The sequence below is a fragment of the Oryx dammah genome, unplaced genomic scaffold (genome assembly GCF_014754425.2).
Source record: "Oryx dammah isolate SB20612 unplaced genomic scaffold, SCBI_Odam_1.1 HiC_scaffold_29, whole genome shotgun sequence".
In the NCBI taxonomy this organism is placed as follows: domain Eukaryota; kingdom Metazoa; phylum Chordata; class Mammalia; order Artiodactyla; family Bovidae; genus Oryx; species Oryx dammah.
This window is the reverse complement of record NW_024070213.1, coordinates 61719167-61740402: the sequence shown is the minus strand read 5'-3', so window position 1 is coordinate 61740402 and position 21236 is coordinate 61719167. Positions and strand designations below refer to the sequence as shown.

General features: G+C 49.2%; 2 protein-coding genes across 6 annotated transcripts in view; one reads left to right on the top strand and one right to left on the bottom strand.

Annotated features, from left to right (window-relative positions):
* KIF5A (kinesin family member 5A) overlaps window positions 1–4357 on the bottom strand; it is a 29442-nt gene extending 25085 nt beyond the window's left edge. Inside the window, exon 1 of one of the 2 annotated variants that reach the window (XM_040233068.1) lies at window positions 3990–4357. In XM_040233068.1, the coding sequence (XP_040089002.1) occupies window positions 3990–4118 (129 nt within the window). In that variant the 5' untranslated portion in view covers window positions 4119–4357. The remainder of the gene's footprint in view (window positions 1–3989) is intronic. The other variant, XM_040233067.1, reaches the window with a different exon arrangement.
* Window positions 4358–7552: 3195 nt separating this feature from the next.
* Window positions 7553–21218, top strand: DCTN2 (dynactin subunit 2). 4 transcript variants are annotated; one of them, XM_040233061.1, is made up of 16 exons: window positions 7592–7763; window positions 8640–8708; window positions 14255–14260; window positions 16581–16677; window positions 16837–16898; window positions 17294–17392; window positions 17656–17816; window positions 18007–18157; window positions 18479–18544; window positions 18753–18791; window positions 18970–19047; window positions 19140–19211; window positions 19437–19539; window positions 19652–19743; window positions 20774–20856; window positions 21059–21218. In XM_040233061.1, the coding sequence occupies exons 1-16, from the start codon at window positions 7728–7730 to the stop codon at window positions 21069–21071; spliced, it is 1227 nt and encodes a 408-aa protein (XP_040088995.1). In that variant the 5' UTR covers window positions 7592–7727; the 3' UTR covers window positions 21072–21218. The 4 variants fall into 4 exon arrangements, with proteins under 4 accessions (XP_040088996.1, XP_040088998.1, XP_040088995.1 ...); XM_040233062.1 differs by lacking the exon at window positions 14255–14260 and having other exon boundaries at window positions 7553–7763; XM_040233063.1 differs by having other exon boundaries at window positions 20774–21218.
* Window positions 21219–21236: the final 18 nt, after the last annotated feature.

The following is a 21236-nucleotide window of genomic DNA, read 5'->3' as shown; positions in this document are numbered from 1 at the left end:
TTGGATGAAACAATCTGTAAGAGGGGAAAATGTTAACCACTTCCCAGTTGTGCCAAAGGTGAGCTGGTGGGGAGACAGCCCATCTAAAATAAAAATAACATCTAACTCTGGTTGGGAGTTTATGATGTGCCTGTCACTATACATTATCTCATTTCATGCTCACAGCAATCCTAGGATGTAGGTACTATTATTATTATTATATTTCATAGATGTGAAAACTGAAGTTCAGAGAGGTAGGGTAGTGGTAGAAGAAGGTTTCAAACCCAAGCAATCTGATTCCAGACCCACACTGTCAAAGTGATCCCAGAACTGACGTGCCAACACTGCGTCAGAGCTTTATCATGGCTTCCCTTCCCCTCCTCTCTCCATGTGGGCGTTTCTCCAAATACTTCTGGACAGAACTAAAGCCCTTCATCATCCTCTTTTTGCAATCTCAACCCCTTTTTCAGAAGACTGCAGTTCTCCCATCTATCCTCTCCAAGGATGTACTAATCCATGACTTCAATTAGTCAGGGACTAGAAGACTTGTAAGTTAGGAACACTCAGGGAGACCTTTCACCTTTGCGGAATGCCTCTGAGACCCACTCTCTCTCCCCCACAGCAGCATAAACCGCCTCTCCAGAGGGCTTCTCTTCAGAGTCCCCCAACCCAGGACTCTCTGTTCTCCTCTCACCCGCTCCAAGCTTCCCCGTCTCCTGTCCAATTGTGTCTCCCAGCACTTTCTGGTGTTTTCCACAAAGGGTGCTGACTAAAGCTAATGGAAAGGTCTAGGATCAGGGGTCCAGAGATAACCAACCTTTACAACCTTCACTAAAGCACTTGGTAGAGACTGAACTTGAGAGCACCAGGACTGATTTCCATAGTGACACCCCTGGGGATTGTTGCCATGGCAATGCTAGAGAGACACTGGCCACAGTGAACATCACCTCCCCTTTCTGCTTTCCTTGACGAGACTCCCCCAAGGCTAAGAACTGCTCCTCTCCGTCAGACATCAAAAGAATCCTGGGCCACCTCAAACAATACTGACTCTGCTCCAATAATCCTGCAGGCCCCAACCTGGCTTTTCCAAATGAGGTACTTGGTGGCCCTGCTTTGTTGCCTCCTTAAGAATCCACCGAGCCATCAGGAAATCTAAGGGAGATGGAATATGGTGGGTACTTGAATGAGGGAGGGAAGGAAGAGGAGAGGGAAAGGAAGTGGAGCAGGGCCGGGAGGCAGAGAGGCTATGGGTTTCCCTACTGCCATTCTCCTGTGTCTGGTATAGATGCACAGCTCACACTGCCCACCAAGACAGGCAGAGAGACACATAAATGGGTACACTTAAAAAGTCACAGTGGATTCCCAGTGACCCAAAGAGCAAGACAAGGTACCTAGCACACACAGACAGTGACCCAGACACCCTTCCACTATGACTCAGGCCATTAATGTGGGCTAAGCCCCATCCCCCAGATTCCAGGGAGAAGTCATGGGGTGGGAGGGGGATGAGGCTCACAGAGCTGTCTTCCCAGCTCGTTCTCCTACATTCTGCCAAGCAGAAAACACCCATGAACGTTAGGGGCTCTGTAGCCCAGAGCTAGCCGCAGTGCAGAGCGGAGAGCCACCACAGGAGGAGCACGGGGCTGGGCTTGGAGAGAGAATAGCCTCTCCCGCCTTCAGCCTTCCCAGACATCCTGAAGCAGCTTCCTCCATTACCTCCTCAGACAGTTCCCACACACGGGCCCCAAAGGGAGCCAGAGGAAGAGAGAGGAAGGAGCGCGGGGGGTTTCCTTTCCTTGGTTGGGACCCTCAAGGCGTGCCTCACAATCACTTCACTTATGACCCTCATCCTCCTGAACAAGGAATGAATAGAAAGCCTGGGAAGGCAAGTACCAAGGATGCTGCCTGAGACAAAATGGCCCCCCATAAGCACTTATCTTGGCATAAGACACTGACAGGAAGGGCTAGGGCAAGGCAAGACACAGAGCAAGACAAAGGTTCAGCCCTGCAAATATCAGGCAAAACAGATAAAGAAGGAACAGCTGTGGAGTAAGATAAAATCTGAATTGGCAGGGGGCCCTGGGCCTCTCTTTATCTCTCCTCCCTCCCACCTCCACCAGGTCTCTCCTATTTAGCTGGGAATGCGACGGATCAACACAACTCCTTCTCCCAACATCGCTCCATGCCCTGCGTCCACCATGCCAGGATGGGTGCCCCAGACAGCCTAAGGGAGTTGGTTCAGATAAACCTAAACACCCTAGAGCAAGGAAGTTAGGCTTAAAAGTGGAAGCCTTTTGTGGGTTTGTTCCTCCATAACCACCTTGGTCCTATTTCTCAGCCTTTCTGTCTCAGGGGGCCCTCAAGCTCTAACTCTCGTGGCTAACACCCACTGTCCAGACTATTCAGAAAGGAGGCCCCAAGGGTTGATCCAGGCATTATTTCAGCCTGGCCAGACTGATCAGTCTGCAAGGTCTAAGGTTCCCGAGACAAAGAGAGACAGGGGCCCTCCCTATGTGGCAGACATACATACATAAGCACATACACAGGGCGAAAGCACCCATCTGAGTCCACAGTGGAGGTGAGAGAGACTGGTGGCAGACTAGAGCCCTTGGGGACAGACCACATCAGCAAGTCTCTTCCTAAGGCATCTTTACTCAAAGAAAGTCCCGTTCTCACTGACTCCGAAGACCCAGGCTCCCTCCTCTTCTTTCCTTCATTCCTTCAACAAGCAAGCCCTGTGCCAAGCACTATGGATCAAAGATACATAAGAAGTGCCCCTGACCTTGAGGATGGCCCTTATGTGGGTTCCTCCCTTCTTGAACTGGCTACAGTGTCCTGGCCCAGCACCCCTCAAGTCCTGCTCCTCACTGGACTCAGCCCCAAATCCTTTCACCCCATAGCCTGACAGTCCCAACCAGCCTAGGAAAGGAGGGGAGGGGAGAAATTCTCTAGGAATCCCTTGGGGGCTACCACAGCTAAAAGTCCAGAACCGATATCTGTGGAGGTAATGTGATACCGAAGGAAAGATGTGAGCTTTGGAGTGACAGATGTTCAGATCCATGAATTAACAGTGTGACCTTGAGAAAGTCATTCGACTTCTTTGGGCCTCAATTTCCTCATCTGTAAAGTGGAAATATTGATACCTTCTTCAGAGTGTTGTTTTGAAGATCAAATGATATATATAGAGTCAAAAGCACAGGAAATACTAGTTCTCCTTCTTAATAGTCTCTTCCAGGGGTAGGGGCTGTCAAGACTAGGTAGAGGAGGTGGCTTGCTACTTTGAATTGGATCATCAAGAGAAACAATGAATAAGCAACTGCTTGACAGGATCTCAGGGTTCGGTTATTTTTGTTAGGGTGAGTTGAGGGGTCTGAAATCCTCTTCCTACCATACCTGGGAGGGGAAGGCAGACATTTCTTTAGGACCTAGAAGATCCCCCTCCTCAAACTGGGTGTGGCACCAATTTATTTCCTACTCTGAAAACCCTTCACCAAACCTGTGCCCTCCCCCCAAGTCCAGGCTGTAACTACTTCAGGGGATGATGGAGGCCTTGACCCCAGGGTCCACCCTCACTTGTACCTCGGCAGAGACCCTGGACAACCCGCTTCCCATCTAGCCAGTCCACTAGTCTTCCCCCTCCCTTCCTGGGAAGTGAGGGGTAGAGATTCTGAGCCAATAACAAAGGGAAGATGCGCCTTCCCTAGGGAACAGGGAAAACGTCAGAAAAACACGAGACTGGCTCCAGGGGTGGGGAAGCTGCAGAAAGCAGCAAAGGGGAATCCGGTCCCCGGATCGCGGGATAGTAGCCCCCTCCCACTCTGCCGTGACTCGGCCGCCGGCCTGGCCAGGCCACACCCAGCCATCCTGATGCAGGGAGAGGAGGGGCTGCGGCTAAAAGGATGGAGGAGGATGAGCGGTGGGGCGAGGGAGCTGAGACAGGCTGGGGGCTGAGGCTTGGCGGGCGTAAAAGATCCTGTCCCCTCTCCGAAATTCCCTCCAGGGGCGGCACTCACCCCAATAACGACGCTGTCGTCCCCTTGGAAAATGGGAATGAACTTGTCCCCCCGCAGAATCTCGGCCTGATTTAGGGGCCGAAATCGGCAGAGCACCTTGATGCTACATTCGTTGTTGGTCTCGGCCATGGTGGTCGCCGGCGTGGGGCTGGGACACTTCGGCTGCAGAGGTCGCGTGTGCTCCGGGAGGAGAGGGGCTCAGCTGAGGTCCAGGCGGAGGACAGGTGCTCTGTCTCTGGGGGTTCAGAAAGCTGAGGCGGGCGCCCGGGCAAAGGCTGAGGAGCAGGGCCGAGGCGCGCTTCCTCTCCCCTGCGGCACCGGGATGCGGGCGACCTGGGCGTCTGGTCCTCTCTCGGCGCTCTGCCTCTCCGCCCCTCGCGCTGCAGCGCCGCGCTGCGGGCCTGGGCGGGGCGGCGACGGAGGAGCGGGGCGGGGCTTCCCTGGCTGGGGGCTGCCACCCCACGGCGCCCACCGACGGACGGTGGCACCTCTGCTCTCTTCTTGCCTCCTCTCCCCACTCCTGACTCTCAGAGACTAGCGTGTCCTCACCCCTTCCCAACCCAAGTCACTCGCTGGGTCCCACCCTCACAACCCTGGCCCGTCTGCCCCTCCCTCGGATCCCAATCCCCTGGAAGGGCTACAGGATCTGAGGTGGGCCTGTCTTCCCGTCAGAGAGAGAGTCAACAGCGCTCACGCCTCGGTTATTCCAGGGCATCCTTCACCTCCCTCACAGTCCTCTCCCCAGACTGGCAGCACACGTCTCCTCCTCTCTTTCCCCACAACCCTCTCAAAGATCCTCAGCTCACTCAAACCTTCAGGGGCAGCTCGTGTACCCCTATGGAGGTGGGTGTCCAGGGTCCCTTTTTCAAAGAGGAGTGTCAAGGGAGGTCTGGTTCTTCCCTTCCCCTCCTACATCCAAAAGGACTCTACTCGCTCCCCAACATAGATGCTAGGTCCCCACTAGGTCTCCTGTTTTGGCCTGTGGTCTGCTATTTTGGCCTGTCTTGACTCTTGGTGACCCCATGGACTGTAGCCTGCCAGGTTCCTCTGTCCATGGGGATTCTCCAAGCAAGAATACTGAAGTGTGTTGCCATTTCCTTCTCCCCAGCATTTTCCCCACCCAGGGATTGAACCTGGGTCTCCTGCATTGCCAGGCAGATTCTTAACCAGCTGAGCTACCAGGGGTCCTATTTTGGTCTCTGTCCCTCAGAATTCAAAAGCAAGTAATTCTCATTTTTGCCTCACAGTTTGGCGCTGGGATGGTGGTGGCCCAGAGGAACTTTTGCAAGAGGGAGGAAGTCATAAAGCACTGATGGAGGAGAGATGATGGTGGTGGGTAAGACCAGAGGGGCTTGAAGAAAGGACCTCTAGGGCCAACGTCTGCATTTGGGCTTCAGGCAGGGTTAGGCACCTATGTGAGTATGTTTCCTGTCGCAGTACTCTGTTGAACAGTCCCAACACTCCAGCCCCTTTCTCAGGCCTTTCTTCTGTTTCTCCCCTCTCTCTGGCAAAAAAAAAAAAAAAAGAGAGAGAGAGAGCCAAGTCTAGAAATTTCATGTCCCTCCTCCCCTCTGGTCAGACTGCTGCTGCAGCCCCTGGGCAGAACCATCTAGAAGCTGGCGGGATTGATTTTTCTCCACGTCACAGGGCCTCTGCTGGCCAACAGAGTTAGACTGCAGGAGTTGAGACTCTAGGCCAGGGGGAGGAGCAGGGTGATGAGAGAAGAAGGAAGGAGGCAGGGAGGTTCTGCCTAGCAATTGTCTGGTAAGTGTCTAAGGTCACTTGAGGCAAGGAGGAGAGAATGATGGCCTGGCCAAACAAGACCTAACACCCAGAACACAGCTAAAGGGGTTTCCTAGTTGGACATATACCCCTAACTCACCTTGAATCTTAAGGAAACTGAAGGAAAGAGGTTCACCATAAGAAACTGGATGGAAAGGCATTAGCACTATGGAGAGAAAGGCTTGGGGAGGAGCCAGGAGAGTACACATTGAATGACAATGAGTTCTAAACTCAGGAAAACAGGCATCTCTCCAGTCTCTTGGTCTGGCACTATTTCTAATTGTTGCAGCATCCTGCAAGCTCAGGAAATATTCCAACCTTAGGCCCCGAGGGGCTCCAGGATGACATCCTTAGTGAAGGGGTTTCAGAATACTAGTCAATGTAGGGTCACTGGTCAGACAAAAGTTTACTGTGTGTGGATCCCTCCCAGCAAAAAAACACTACACAATGTGAATGCGGTAGGTTTTTCATAAAGCTGGATTTGTTGTTTCAAAGGAATACCTCTTATTCTGAGAGTACTGTATGTCCTTCTGTACTTTTCTAGTAATGATGGTAATAGTAGAGAATAGATTTGGCAAATACTTACTTGGCAAAATAAAAAAAGTAGCAATACTATGCCTATCCTCAAAAAGGTTTGATATTGTTTTAATTGTACTAAACTGTGAAATTCAAAAGTCTGAAAACCATTAGTGAAGGGATTAAGAGCACAGAGCGTGCTACCAAGTGTTTATTTATTAACTTGTGGTAGAATTGCCAGATTCAAAAACAGGATGCCTGGTTAAATTTGAATTTCAGATAAAATAGTAAAATGTGTCTATTTTATGTATATAGCCTACATATCCTATGGGACATGTGTATGGATATGTGTATGTCCTACATACCCTATGGGATATACTTATACTATAAAGACTATTAGTTGTTTATGTGAAATTCAAATTTAACTAAGTGCTCTGTGTTTTATCTGACAGCCCTAACCTGGTTAGTTAACTTTCTCATTCCCAACATGATTAAATCTCTATTAAATTTACTTATTGTTGTTTCAAAACCCTGGCTGTGCCTTAGCAAACCTAGTTGTGTTGTTTTTACCCATTCATTTAATTTCTGGGAGCTTGACATGGCTAGCGGTTAGATAGCATCACCGACTCAATAGATATGAATGTGAGCAAACTGTGGGAGATAGTGGAGGATAGAGGAGCCTTACGGGTTACAGTCCATGGGTTTGCAAAGAGCTAGACAGGAGCTGGGAGAAGGAAATGGCAACACACTCCAGTACTCTTGCCTGGAAAATCCCATGGATGGAGGAGCCTGGTAGGATGCAGTCCATGGGGTCGCTAAGAGTCGGACATGACTGAGCGACTCACTTTCACTTTTCACTTTCATGCGTTGGAGAAGGAAATGGCAACCCACTCCAGTGTTCTTGCCTGGAGAATCCCAGGGACAGAGGAGCCTGGTGGGCTGCCGTCTGTGGGGTCGCACAGAGTCGGATACGACTGAAGCGACTTAGCAGCAGACAGGAGTTAGCGACTGAAAAACAAATTTATCCACCGAAAAACAGGAATTGTAAAAGCTCTTTCACAGACTCGCTATAAAGACGAAAGAAAATAAGTTATGTGACACAGCTGCCAAAGCGCGTTAACGTCGGTCCCGCCCAAGCTGGGTGGGCCAAGACTGCATATCCCACAATCCTAGGCGGCGGTTTCCTGCCATTACCTCATTCCCGGCCTCGTTCTCGCCAATCCCTGCCTCTCCAGGGGTGTGGTAGCGGGCTGTTCTCGCGACTTTTGCTTCACCCTTCCCCTGTACTACTCCTGTCGCGAGACTTCCTGCTCCTCCGCCTCCTCCGCCGCTCCCTTTGCGGCCGCCTTAACGCGGACCAGGACCCATCCTCTCCCCTACCCGAGCACCGGCCCCGGCTCTGCCGAGGCCCCGGTCCCCCAACCCTGCCTCGCCGCCGCCATGGCGGACCCTAAGTACGCCGACCTTCCCGGCATTGTGAGTACACGGCCGGCCCTGGCTCCCCAAGACCGCGCCCCCAACCTCCTAAAGACCCCTAACAGACACCAACCCGTGACCTTTCCCGCCTGCACCCCTCTTCAGCCCCGAGGGCTCCTGCCTCTAGCTCCCTGACCGGCCCCAGCACCCTTCGGACTCCGACCCGACTGGGCTGGGCTATGCGAAGGCCTACAAGGCCCCTTTCCGGCAGTCGCCGGTTTCTCGGCCCGGAAATGGTCTCTAGGCACTGTTCTCTAGTGCTTATTACCATCCGTGTCTACACCTCCCGTGTCTCCCCAGATAGTCCCATAAGCCCCTCACCCCCACCTCAGACACACAAACCAGGCCATTTGGTGATGGCCTTCACTCTGCAGAGTGAGGAGGTTACCGTGACAGAACCCCAGATAGAGAACTCTTGTCCTCTAGGGAGCCTCCTTCCCAAGCCCCGCACATGCCGGAATGTACCTCCCTTTGTGTTGCCTTACTTGCATTCACGGGGTGGGGGGTTGGAATAGGACCTTGTGTACTAAGGTCCTGAGTCACTCTCAGCCCTTGTGCCAGGGTAGTGTGTGCAGGGCCTAATGATGGCTCCTCTCCTACTTCTGATTGCCCAGGACCCGTCATTCTTCAGATTCAGGGCAGCATCTTTGTCATCACTTAACACTCACCATTTACCATCAGTCATCTCCACTGTTATCCCCACCCCTATTAAGACATGGGAAATGACATGCAGTTCACCCAGCAGGTGAAAGAAGGGGCAGAATCCTGGCATCACAGCCTGACTTCTCTGTTAACTTGTTCAAATGGAGTGGGGTCAGGGGTGTTGCTGGGTAGTTCTGGGTAGTGAGGTTGGATGGTCACTGCTTCTACCTGCAGGCCAGGAACGAGCCAGATGTTTATGAAACAAGCGACCTGCCTGAGGATGATCAAGCAGAGTTTGATGCGGTAAGACTATGTGGCGCCTCAGGACTCCTGTGGATTCTGATCTCTCTCCCAGGCAGACCCTTTCCCTTTTCTGGCGAGCCACAACAATAAGCGGGTATGCCAACCCAGCCTGGGTGGTACGTAGGTTGCAGGACTTGCAAATGAGCAATGCCAGGAAGGAGAGTCAGGTCAGTGGAATTAAAACTAAGAGGCCTGATACTTAGGCCTTTTAAATAAAATTGAAATATTTCAAAACGGGCTGGGTGCTAGTGACTTAGCCCTGGTAGTGCTAGTCCATGGTAATGCGTCATGAAGCCTGCGCACTTAAAAAGTGCATGAGTTTAAGACCTAGACCTTCTATTTCATAAAATATGTCTCTCACTCAATGTTCATTAACATCCTAACAAGCTAGACTTTGAAGTATAGAGGAATACTATACGTGATTTTACGTGAGTATCCAGAATCCACTAGGCAAGGAAAATGAATTGGAGACTTCAGAAAGATAAGAGAGCTAGTCAGAGCGGAAGGAATTTGAAGAAGAACATAAATATTTCATATCAGCAGAGGAGAGGACTTGATAGCACTTTCAGATTCAGGAAGAACTCAAGAGGAAGGAATTAGCTATGGACACATTTTAACCATAAGGGAAACCACTTAGCATTGTTTATTGAATGTGTTCATTTTGTGTTGATTTTTGTGCAGTACAGAGGGAAAAATGTCCCTTCCCTCAAAAGTCCCCCAGACTAATGAGGGAGTTAGGATACATATAGGAAACATGAAAGAAAAAACTGAGTGAATGAAGTGAACATAGTGGAAACCCTGAGTGTAAGTGCCAAGGGGAGCAAAGATCTGTTCACATGTCTTATAGGATGTATTTTAGGTTCTATAATTTGCAAGGAGAGCTGGGCTAGGGTCACATTGATGGTATGAGATCTCAAAAAAGTGCTGACTAAGAGTCAGTGGAAACAGGCTCTGTATGTGTGTCTGTGAGTCCTGTGGCTACGTCTGTGGGGCTGGTTAGTTCTGGAGAATGCTGGTTGCTGGCTTATAATGTATGGCTTGGCGTACTCACTTATTCCTTATTTGATTCCCCCATGTAGAAGTGGTTCCTTCTTTGTGGGGAACACCTTCTTTATCCCCTCTCTGAGTGGTGTGTTCTTGTTGCTTCTGTACTTGCTGGCATGTCAGTCTGTCCCCCAAACTTGAGTATCTGGAAATAATGCAGGTGGTGTCATTGCTCAGGACCTAAGTTTGCACCTTCACTCTAAGAGGTATCTTATTAGGAAGCTATCTCTGACTCAAAGGGCAGGAGTATATATACTGAGGACCCCATTCTGCTACCATAGTTCAGAGACTGTTCAGCTGTAGCCTAGGGCTCTGCCTATAAAATATCAAGCCTTCATGGTGAAATAATGAATGGACCTTTGTCACTGACCATGATCAAACAGGTAATATAGCAGTCCCCTTTCCAAACCAAAAAATAAATTGTAATTTTCCATTTGAAATCATGGGCTATCTCTTAATAAAAAGAGCATGACCTTCATCCCAGGCATGGAAGAACCTGACTCTTCTGCCCTGATTGGCTGTTTCTCCCTGCTGAACCTGAGCATCCTGTTTTAGTAGCATCTAGCAAGGTGTCTGATGGGCTGATGTTCATTTCCTGCAGCATGTAGCCAGAATACCAGTATAGAAGTAGATAAGAACTGGATGGTAAACACAAGAGGAGCTAAGTTGCCTCCATCACCTAAGGGTCAGCAGAATGACACTGTCACTGGGGAGGAGTGAGTAGGGTCGGGAGACTCTCAGCTACTTCAGGAGCCCTGGCGGGAGTGGGGGAGGCCTGAGACGTTCCCTGATGGCAGCTAATGTCTCTGGCCCCTGCATGTCCCTGTGGGCCTTACGAGCGCAGCTTTTGGGAAGTCAGCTGACTAATGGTTCTGCCACTGCCCTTGATACTGACGTAAGTGTGCAACTTGAGGAGCAGTTGGTTGTACTTAGACAATCCAGCATCCTCATTTCCTTGAGGCCTGGATTCTCACTGGCAGCTGGTCCCCTTCTCACTTACCTTCCCAAGACCCAGTATGGGTCACACTGCACACCACCACTATTGTGGCTGAACCATGAGGTTTCAGTCACCTTCTTAACTCCAGCAAGAGCATGCTCTGCCTTAGTCTCCAGATTATTTGGAACTTTAATTTTATTAGTTTTTAAAGTAGGTAATACATGTACATAGAACAAAAAGTGTCTCTTCCCACTGCTGCCTGCCAATGGTCATTTCCTCCCTGGAGACAACCAATTTGATCAACTTCTTAATGGAACCTTTCAGGGCGGTCTCCAGATTTTTATCTAAAGAAGTAATCAAAGGTTATTGACGACCTTCCCTGTCTTTTCACCTTCTTCCTTCGATTGCTCCGCTATGGAAGAAATCGGGCTGCCGAAGGAAATAATACCCTGTAATACACCCAAAAGATTGTAATTGCTAGTTTAACTTAAACGGAAAAGTTTGCAATTCCCATAGTGGGAAGGATGGAAGAGGAAATAGTAGAAGGTTTTATTTTAGGTAAAATTGGTCCTGATTTTTCTGCTATCCCTTTAAAACAATTTTAGCAGGAGCTAAAATATTCTAAAGTGAATGGGCCAGAAAACCACACAGGCTAGCCCTTTCCTCCTCGGTGTAGGACCCTCTGCATATCAGACACTCCTGGGTTGATTTGGGCCATGAGCTTTTTGGAAACTTTTCTTAAAATGTCTTGTCAGGAAAGCTAATTCTCAGCTGGAATTCCCTCCCCACTGAGCCCACAGCCTACGCTTGGGTCTGTATAGGCATTCTGCTCCCTACTTTTGAAGTGCTGGAGCAAGGGGGAGTAAGTTTAGAAACTCGCTAGAAACAGGATTAGTTCCTCCCTCTATGCCATGCCTATCCTGATGCCATGTGGAAGGGGGAAAATGACCTAGCCTTAGCTTGGTGGGGCCCTGGCAGGGCCTTCAGTTCTCCAAAGGGTAAATGATACCAGACCCTCCACCAGCCTGAGATGGGAAATAGTAAGTTCTCTTCCTTACAGTTTGGGATATCACAGAGTATGCTTGATTGTGTTCATTGACTGTTGGCGCACTGGAACTTACCTGAGTTTTTCCTAATGCTTCCCCCATCCTCCCTCCTCACCACCTTGCCTGGACACTAGTTTGCACAAGTAAGACCATTCAATGCTTCTTCCTCTGCATGTTTTTTTTCATTTGCCATCTCGCATGCAATGCTCTCACTGTGCTGTTGTCGCAGCTAATTGTTTTAAATTCTAATGCATCTCTAGCCGGGTCACTAAGGGCCCTGCTGGCCTCATGGTTAAAGATTCTTAATCAAGGTTTAGAAACACAACTATGATTCATGCATCATTGTGTCTTCCCCTTGTGACGTCTGCAGAATAAAACTGTCCAGTGGAGGATGGGATAGAAGCATGGAAACTAGGAACACTTCTGGACATGAGGAATTTAAGAGCAGGAGTTGGAAGGGGGTTGCCTTTCTCCTCCACAAACTGAAATGGAGTTAAGAGAAAAGGAATGACTTTTAGCCATTCTGGACAAGGGTTAAGAACGGGGGGACAGCAGCAGTCCTCACTTCTTAGCAGTGTGTGGATTATACCTGATTAAGATGAAAACTTCATCTTAATATTCTCTTATGGTAAGGTTTTAGAGGAAGTAAATGGGCTAGGAAAGGGATGTTATATGCATTTTAAGGGACTAACTTGGATTTTTTTGTGCTTCCACAAGTCTTCCTGTTTCTGTACCCCTCCTTTAGAAATGGTTGGATGGTCAGCACTGTGTTGGTCCATCCTGGACAGTTTTATTCTACAGCACTATCCATCTTCCTTGTCCTCATGGTACTGAAGTCCCCCTGGCTGTGGTGTTGGCAAAGAGCCTGAACAGGCTAAGGGAGCGAGCGGCAGTGACCTCTTCCTGTTTCTGATCTAGAACCTCAGGTCTTGCCCTCTGAGGCACAGCCACTTAGCCAAACAGCCCTGGGGAGTCTGGGAGATTATTAATGAGAGGGACTGGGGAGTCATGTACCTGGGATCAAGGCACTTAGAATTCTAATCAAGTTGGCTGGGTGTAGTAGGCTCCCATAGTGATTGTTACTACTCCAGGTTACAGACGTTATCCCAAAAATCTCATTTCCCAACCCAACCGTAGGTCAGACTTGGAGGTGGTATGTATGATTTACAAATTAATATGCATATACCACTTTTCCTTTTTAAATTTTTCTGTCCTCCCCCATTCCTCATGACTTGGACTTGAACTTATGGCCGATTGTCCTCTCTTTTCCCTTGAGTTTTTAATCAAGCTGGCTTTAGCTTGGTGAGGCAAGAGAAGGGTAAAGTGTATTCTGCAGAGATATCCCAGCCTTAGACCACAGGACCTGGATCCACCTCTGCCCTGAACTGAGAGAGGAGTCGTGGCTGGGCTAGAGGTTGAAGTTCTGATGCATCTAGCTGAAATCTCTGGGGCAGAATGTAGTTGTTTTTATCCCATCATGTCTTTTCATACACATATATCCGTCCTTCCCTGGCAATTCTTTAACCAGTCTTGCTTGGAAGTGGAGCCTTATCTGTGTGGCTTGGGCTAAAATAAGGCCTCTTTTTGAAAGACTCTTACTTTTCCCCATTGTATACCCTCCAACCCCTGTGAACAGAGGGTTGAAGAAATATGTTCTGCATATGTCTGGTAGCTGTGAATCTGGGTGTCTTTTGGACTCTGTGCTAGCACATCATGGCAGAGTTGCTCTGGATCCCTCAGAGTGTAGGGTGAGTTTCCAAGCACTCAAGATGGATACAAACACACCAGACTACACAAGGGACCAGGATTTACCCTGCCTCTCCTCTGGCGACTGAATGAGGATGGGCCTGCAGTTAGGTACTTCGCATTTCATTGAACTTACCATCTATAATCTAGAAAGTTCACTTTGTTCTGCTTAACACAAAGTCACATGAAACCACCTACATAAGCACCCGCATTATGATTGATTCTGCCATTCAAATGCCTAATTCTTCAAAATTAGAGAAACCGAGAGACAGGAAGACTTGAGCCATGAACTACTTCCCTTGAGAATCATGGACCCTCAATCAGCTACAAGCCCTCAGACTCTTATCTCCACAGCCTCTGCTTCACATTCTGCCGTTTCTACAGCTTCTCCCTGCCTCCCCCAGCCTTCTTTGCCCCCACTTTCTTCTGTGTCACTGGCTTGCAACACCTAACCCTTAGTTCCCAGGTGATCCTGAATTGCTGCTGTTCACGGCAAAGCATCATGACATCCTGACCACCAGAGAGGACAGGGTCCCAAGCTCTTCTTTCTCTTGGGGTATGCAGTGACCCCAGCTGAAATTTCTTGGCTAGGCCCCAAATTTTGCTAGGCTCCCCTGGGCCCTGAGATGCAGTATATTTGAAGACTGTCGTGTAGTGCATGTGACAATTTGCTAATAACAATTTTGTCTTTTTTTTTTTCCCTCCCTCACCCCCATTTCCCCATCCCTTTCCTTTAACTCTTTTGATTTTCTCACCTCTGGGGAAACCACAAGGAGCTGGTAAGAAGCCTTACCTTTCATCTGCTTTTTAACGGGGTGTGCTATGATGGACAGTTGTTCTCTGTCCTTTTGTCTCTACTAAATCTTCTGTTCCGCTATTCAGCCCCAACCCCAGCTGACCTTTTCCCATCTCATGAATCACCGTAATGACACTACCTCTAGCCCATGCCCCCAGACCTCCAAGACACTCCAAGGCAGACCTCCAAGGCAGAGTCGGTGCCTCTGAAGGGCTCAAGTGTGCTGTCCACCTGAGCCTCCGGAGCCACACCCTCGGAGAGGCTCCGGGAAGGTGCCACCGCTGGGTAGCCCTTCTGCCCCAGGACGTGCTCCTGCAGCAGGAATAGTAAGATGAAATTACTGACCGTCCCTGCTATGTCCAGAAGCTCTGACACTCACACTCTAGTGGTGACCCTTTTTTACTCCACACATTGCCTCTTTAGAAAACTAAATAAGAAAGTATGTTCTCATCTGCATAGTGCCTGGCCCATAGTAAGTGCTTAACAAAACGGTAGCTGTGATTGCTTTCCTTAGTCTGTAGACTGTGCCTTCTAAAGAGGTTTTTTTCCCTTTTCCCTACCTCATTGTCAGAGGGAGGAGTGGCATATTCTTATTCTTGAGGGTGAACTTGAAAGAGGGTAATGTTCTTTCCTGAACATGAATCCATCTCAGACACACACTTTTTAGAGGCCTGAGACCACAGTTACTTGACCAGTGGGTGCTCTGGCCATAACACTACAGAGAAGATTGAGAGAATTTGTGACTCAGTTGTTTTTTCCCATAGGCACTTTCATATGGGACTTTGAAACCTTTTATTTCCCCTTAATCTTTTTTAGCTCTTGCCCCTCTGCCCAGCACTTCCCTGAAGAGGTAAAAAGCACAGTTGATGTTTTCTCCTTACCTGCCTCCTCCCTCGTTTATAAATCTGCCACTCACACTGATTCCTTCAGTAATAGCAGAGCAGAGATGAAGGGTGGAGCTTGCGTCTGCTGCTTTCTCCATGTCTCTCCATCATAACCTCTCCCCGCGCCCCATCAACCCCTAGTACCCACTGACAGAGATTCTCAGTCTTGGATACATATTAGAATGACCTGGGTAGCTTTTAAACTGGCCTACTACCCTGGCCTTATCTCAGAACAGTCCAATCAGATCTACGGCGGTGAGCCCATCCCTCTTTTCTCCCCTACCCCTTTTCTAAGTGATTCGATTATGCAGGCAGGGTTGAGAACCATTGTTCTGGTTAAAAGAAAGAAGACTTTCTTTGCCTTTCTCCAGTAGAAGGTGATGTCCACTCCAAGAAAAAGGCTTTCCAGGTCTCCTTCCACTTCCTCCAGAAGCATGATGAGACCTGTTGGACTGCTGACAATTGAAGGAGAGACATGCAGTCTGGAGGACTTGGTTTTGGTGTAGTTATTAGACTCTGAACCGCTAACAGATAAACTAGTAAGGAGGGAACCTTTCTGCCTCAGTTTCTAGGGTGAAGTTTCTTTTACTTTGTTTACCACACCCCCTCCTATGAAAGAGCTTCAGTGCTTGAGAAACAGCAGAGGGTCAGGGAGAAGAGGCCAGTGCTGCAGCTTCTCTTTGAGAAGAAGCAGGGCTATCTCTGTTTCAGAATGTACCTGTGGCCTTTGCTGATGGGTATTCTTGGCAACCAGGTATAGCTTATGCTGTTGCTTCTAAGATGTCCCTTAAAATATAACACAGTATCTGCCTCTTCTCTCTATCCCCTGAATTCCCTGACTTCATGGCAGTCTGGAAATGGCATCTGGCCAGGTCCTCTGCCAAACTTCTTTTGTATCTAAAAGCTGTTATCTTCCCTTTAGCAGCACATGCAAGTTCTGATACTCAAGAGCTAGTAGCCTGATTGCTCCTCTTTCCCTCCAGCAAGGATGGGAGGTTAGCTTGAAAATGGACTTCCTCAGCAGCAAGGAAATTTACTTTTGGGAGGGGGAGGTTAAAAGAGGTCAGGTTGGTTTCTTGCCCTGAGTGCATCGTGTTGCCAGATAACTGGGAGGGCCCAGTTGGATTGGGGAAGGGGAGGGGATGAGGAGGCTTATGTACAGAATGGGTGGGGAGGTTATGCTGCCTCTGTTCCCAGTTGAATCAGGCTGTTAATATTTATACAACTGAGACTCCAAACTTACCAGGAAGCTTTCATTTCCTAGGGTGAACCTGGGTCGATAGCTTGGATTGGAGCTGTCCTTCTTTCCCCTTGGGAGAGTAGAGCCCAGTCTCCTAATGGTTTGGGGATTTGGGGGGCTCTGGGAAGTTCTAGAGTGGGAATGAATCTGCCCCTGGCCTGAACTACCTGTTTCTGCAGGAGGAGCTGACGAGTACCAGTGTGGAGCACATCATTGTCAATCCCAATGCTGCCTATGACAAGTTCAAAGACAAGAGAGTGGGCACAAAGGGACTTGGTGAGACTGGTTGGAAATTGGATGGGGAAGCCTGACCTCAGGCCTCACTGACATTTGCTTTGGGGAAAGAGCTGTCTTATGGAAGCCCTCACAGTCACTGAGATCATGACTGCCGTGGGTCTTGATCAGGCCCTCAATTCCATCTTCTTTTCTTGGCAGATTTCTCAGATCGAATTGGAAAAACCAAAAGAACGGGATATGAATCTGGAGAATATGAGATGGTTTGTTGTTTGTGTGTTGATGGGAATAGTGCAGCGATCCTATCCAGTGGGCGTTTAAGACAGAGCAGGGATATAGGTGGGATTCTGGGTTCCTCTCTGGTTGGGGCTCCTCAGAAGCCCAGCTGGATGCAGGGGAGGATGTTTTGTCTCCCTGCTATTGGCTATGGAGTGTCCCCAGGCCTCCAGCTCTCTGCAGGTCTTCTGAGTGAGGATGATGGTGGATTCTTAGTTGGGTATAATAACCTTACAAACTCAGACTGGATTTAGATATGATACTCTTACAAACTCAGACTGGGTTTGGATACATTCTTGTTTGTTTGTTTTTTTTTTAAATAACATTCTTGAGGTTCCCTGTTGTAGGAGGTGTGATGTCACCGTCTGTGCTTGCTCTCTAGCTTGGAGAGGGTCTGGGAGTAAAGGAGACACCCCAGCAAAAGTACCAGAGACTACTCCATGAGGTCCAAGAGCTGACAACTGAAGTTGAAAAAATCAAGGTAACTAGACTCCTCTCGCCCTTCTGCTATGACTTACATAGCAGAGGAAGGCCTCCCAGCGGGAGGAGAAAGATTCCCTAAGCTTCTCCCTAAGGGGGCTGAGGTTTTTAGAGTTTGGGAATGCACATGAATTTATAGTTAGTACTGTAAGTGGGTAATGAGCAGCCCAGTGACTTTTAGTCACAGCTATCTTTAAGGGTCTTGATCTTTTTTCTCTTGACTCACTCTTAACACCCCTCACTGTCTATTTGTTTTCATACCAGACGACAGTGAAGGAATCAGCCACTGAGGAGAAGCTGACCCCCGTGGTGTTGGCTAAACAGCTGGCCACCCTGAAGCAGCAGCTGGTTGCTTCCCATCTGGAGAAGCTGCTGGGACCAGATGCCGCAATCAACCTTACTGACCCCGATGGAGCTCTGGCTAAGTGGGTGCCAGACTTTGCTGGGAAATCATTGCTAATTGGGGTGTAGAGGGACTCCAGCCAGGTATTGACAGGGCTGCGAAGGGGAGAGGTGGCCTAGCTGTTCTTTAATGCTGACCCTGAGGCAGAAACAAGTGACTGGGCTGACCCACATCCTTCAAGTCATGATAATATTGCTGGGTTTTTGATCCAGGCGCCTACTGCTGCAGCTGGAAGCAACAAAGAACAGCAAAGGGACTGGTTCAGGGGGCAAGACCACCAGTGGGACCCCCCCAGATAGCAGCTTGGTCACTTATGAACTGCATTCTCGGCCTGAGCAGGACAAGTTCTCTCAAGCTGCCAAAGTATGTTTTTGTGTGTGTTTGTGTATGTGTGTGGATGCATGTAATGTTGGTTAAGGGGCCAGGGAAGACGTGGCTCCGGAGACTTTCCTGCTGCCCTCCAAGGAGTCACATCTGGGGAGAGGGTGTTGGGAATGCTTGATTCCTCTTGATGTCTCATTTAAGACTGTGACTAGGGCTGTGTTCCAGAGAAAGAAATCCCTTGGCAGAGTGGTGGGGAGAGGGGAGGGGAGGGCAAGCAGACCAGCAAAGAGCAAGGTTTACCTCCCACTGCAGCAGAAGGAAAGTAGGTGGATGGCAAATCTACCCTCTTTCCTCCCCTAGGTGGCAGAACTCGAGAAGCGCATGACAGAGCTGGAAGCCACTGTACGCTGTGATCAGGATGCTCAGGTCAGGTGCTCTGTTATACTTGTTCCAACCCTCACATCCTGAGCCCTAAGGTCCACAGCATTCCACAGAATCTAGGGAGGAGTCAGGAACAGGTTCTAGTTACAGGAGCAGCCAGCAGTTGCCTGCTGGAACCAGAAAGGATGGGAGAAGGTGGTAATCACCTGGAGAGATGAGAACCACTGACTTCTTTGCTTCTTTTCCCCATCAGAATCCCCTTTCAGCAGGTCTGCAGGGAGCCTGCCTCATGGTGAGTGTAAAAGGAACTGGAGTCTTTGGATGACAGAGGGGATATCAGGATTGGGTTTGCTTAGAAAATTGTTTTTGGATCTGTAGCTGTTTATTCATTACCTTCAGTGGAATATGAGGTGTCCTTTTCTAGTCTGATTCTGTCTGCTTCATGGCACTTGTCCTGACCCCGCCCCCAGGATACTGTAGAACTGTTGCAGGCGAAGGTGGGCGCCCTGGACCTTGCAGTTTTGGACCAAGTGGAGGCTCGGTTACAGGTATTAAGTGGAGGCAAATTGGATTACAGGCAGCTAGTGACTTTGGAAGACCTTGATGCCTTTACTATCAACCTTAAAATCTGTGCTTTCAGAGTGTGCTGGGAAAAGTGAATGAGATTGCCAAGCATAAAGCTTCTGTAGAGGATGCAGATACACAGAGCAAGGTCAGGAAGAGAACTTTCCTCCCATCTTCATACCCTTTCCTGCTCCCTCATGTACTCTTCCTGCTGGGAAGAGCAAAGCATGAGAGCACTGAATGCTAAGGCCACTGTCCTCATAAACTCTTACCAGCTGAGATAAGGCAGTGCTTCCTTGTTGCCCCAGCTTGCACTTGTCTCATCCTAATGGGGTGTATTTGGCTGAAGTTTGCCACTGTGTTGTCCCTCCAGGTGCACCAGCTGTATGAAACCATACAGCGCTGGAGCCCCATTGCCACCTCCCTTCCTGAGCTGGTACAGAGACTTGTCACCATCAAGCAGCTGCATGAACAAGGTGGGAGGCCAGCCACAAGGGGTGTCAAGAGGAATGGAAAGTGAGCAACTCTTGTTCCCTTCCCTCTGGTCTTGGATTCTAATGCCATGCCTATTGTTCTGACCTTTCACAGCCATGCAGTTTGGTCAGCTTCTGACACACTTGGATACCACGCAGCAGATGATTGCTTGTTCCCTCAAGGACAATGCCACCCTCTTGACTCAGGTGAGTGCCTCCCTTCCCCAGCACACACAGGCAAGGTTCTCCAGCTTCAGCTCCAGAGGGTTCTGCCTTGGCCCATTTGGTGGCACAGTGGTGTGGCAGGGGTTTGGTTGAGTCTCCATACTGTTTCTTAGTTGCCATGGGACATCTGACAACTTATTTAACCTATGAACCTCCATCTCACCATCTGGCAAACTATACCTACTTCAGAGTTATGTGGATTAAATGAAGTGACATGAGTGAATTGGTAAGAGCTCAGTAAACCTCCATTCTTCCTATAAAACCTACCTTTTCCCTCTGTAGTCTCAGCTGGCTTTTATCCTCCCTGGGTCCTCAACCAGATGTTGCTGAGCACAGCACACTAGACAGAACATGGGCATTGAAATCTGGAGCCAGGCTCCCACCTGGTTTTGCCCCTTCCTTTCTGATGCTGAGCTGTGAGCGTCACCTCTCCATTCCCTAAGCAGTGCCCAGCACAGAGCAAGTCTTCAGGTTCTGGCGGAGGCACTGTTCTCGATGCTGGGGGATGCACTACAGTTGGGATTCTGGCATCACAGGACTGCCAAAATAAATTAAAGTGCTTGGCATGGTAGGTTCTTCCTCCAGAGCAGTTTTTAAAAACTTCGGACGAGTGAAACCCTTACTTCAACAAAATCCTGTTTGTCCCTCAGTACATAAAACAGATGAAAGAACTGTTCTGGTTAAAGTCAGGATAGGAATTCTTAAGAGGCCTGCCTGTTTAGCACATCCCATGCTAGGTCCATGGTGCTCCAAGTCGCCTTCCCATTCTCGGGCCCACAAGCTGTTTCCATTTTTTTTTTTCTAATTTGGCTTTGTTGTGCAGCTCGTGGGATCTTAGTTCCCCCACCAGGGACTGAACCTGGGCCCCAGCAGTGAAAGTGCAGAGTCCTAACCACTGGACCACCAGGGAATTCTCCTGCACGTCTTCGTCTTCTCTCAGAGAATTTCTTCAGGGCCTCACCCAGGTAAGCACCTGAACCTGACAGACTGAAACAGCTGTCTTGCTTTCTAGGTGCAGACGACGATGCGTGAAAACCTGTCCACAATTGAGGGGAACTTTGCCAACATTGATGAACGGATGAAGAAACTGGGAAAGTGAGCACCTTTGGGTGATTGAGGACAGGGGTAATCCCTACCCCTTTGAACTCTATTAATACCTTACACAGGGTTTCCCCTTAATCGTAACTCTTGCGTCCCATTTGACGCTGGGGGCAAGGGCTTCTTGCATGTGGGGCTTACACCCCCTCCTCTGAAGAGTAGTGGAAGCTGGGGATATTAAATGGTGGTCTCCCCTTAGGCCACAGGGATGAGGACATGGCCCAGCCACATGCCAGCTCCTGCCCAATACTGCTTTGCCTGGTGTGGGGGAGGATTGGGTCCTGTCCTCCAGCACAGCTTCTGTGGCTGACTGTAATACTGTACAACTGTTTCTGACCATTAAATGCTGTTGTACTCTGTGTGGCCTCTGCTGTTTC

Excerpts from the sequence above, each read along its gene's own strand:
- DCTN2 (XM_040233061.1), top strand. The coding sequence starts at position 7,728 with ATGGCGGACCCTAAGTACGCCGACCTTCCCGGCATT. Across the intron at positions 7,764-8,639 it reads ACGCCGACCTTCCCGGCATT|GCCAGGAACGAGCCAGATGT; the intron begins GTGAGTACACGG and ends TTCTACCTGCAG. Across the intron at positions 18,158-18,478 it reads AGTTCTCTCAAGCTGCCAAA|GTGGCAGAACTCGAGAAGCG; the intron begins GTATGTTTTTGT and ends TTCCTCCCCTAG.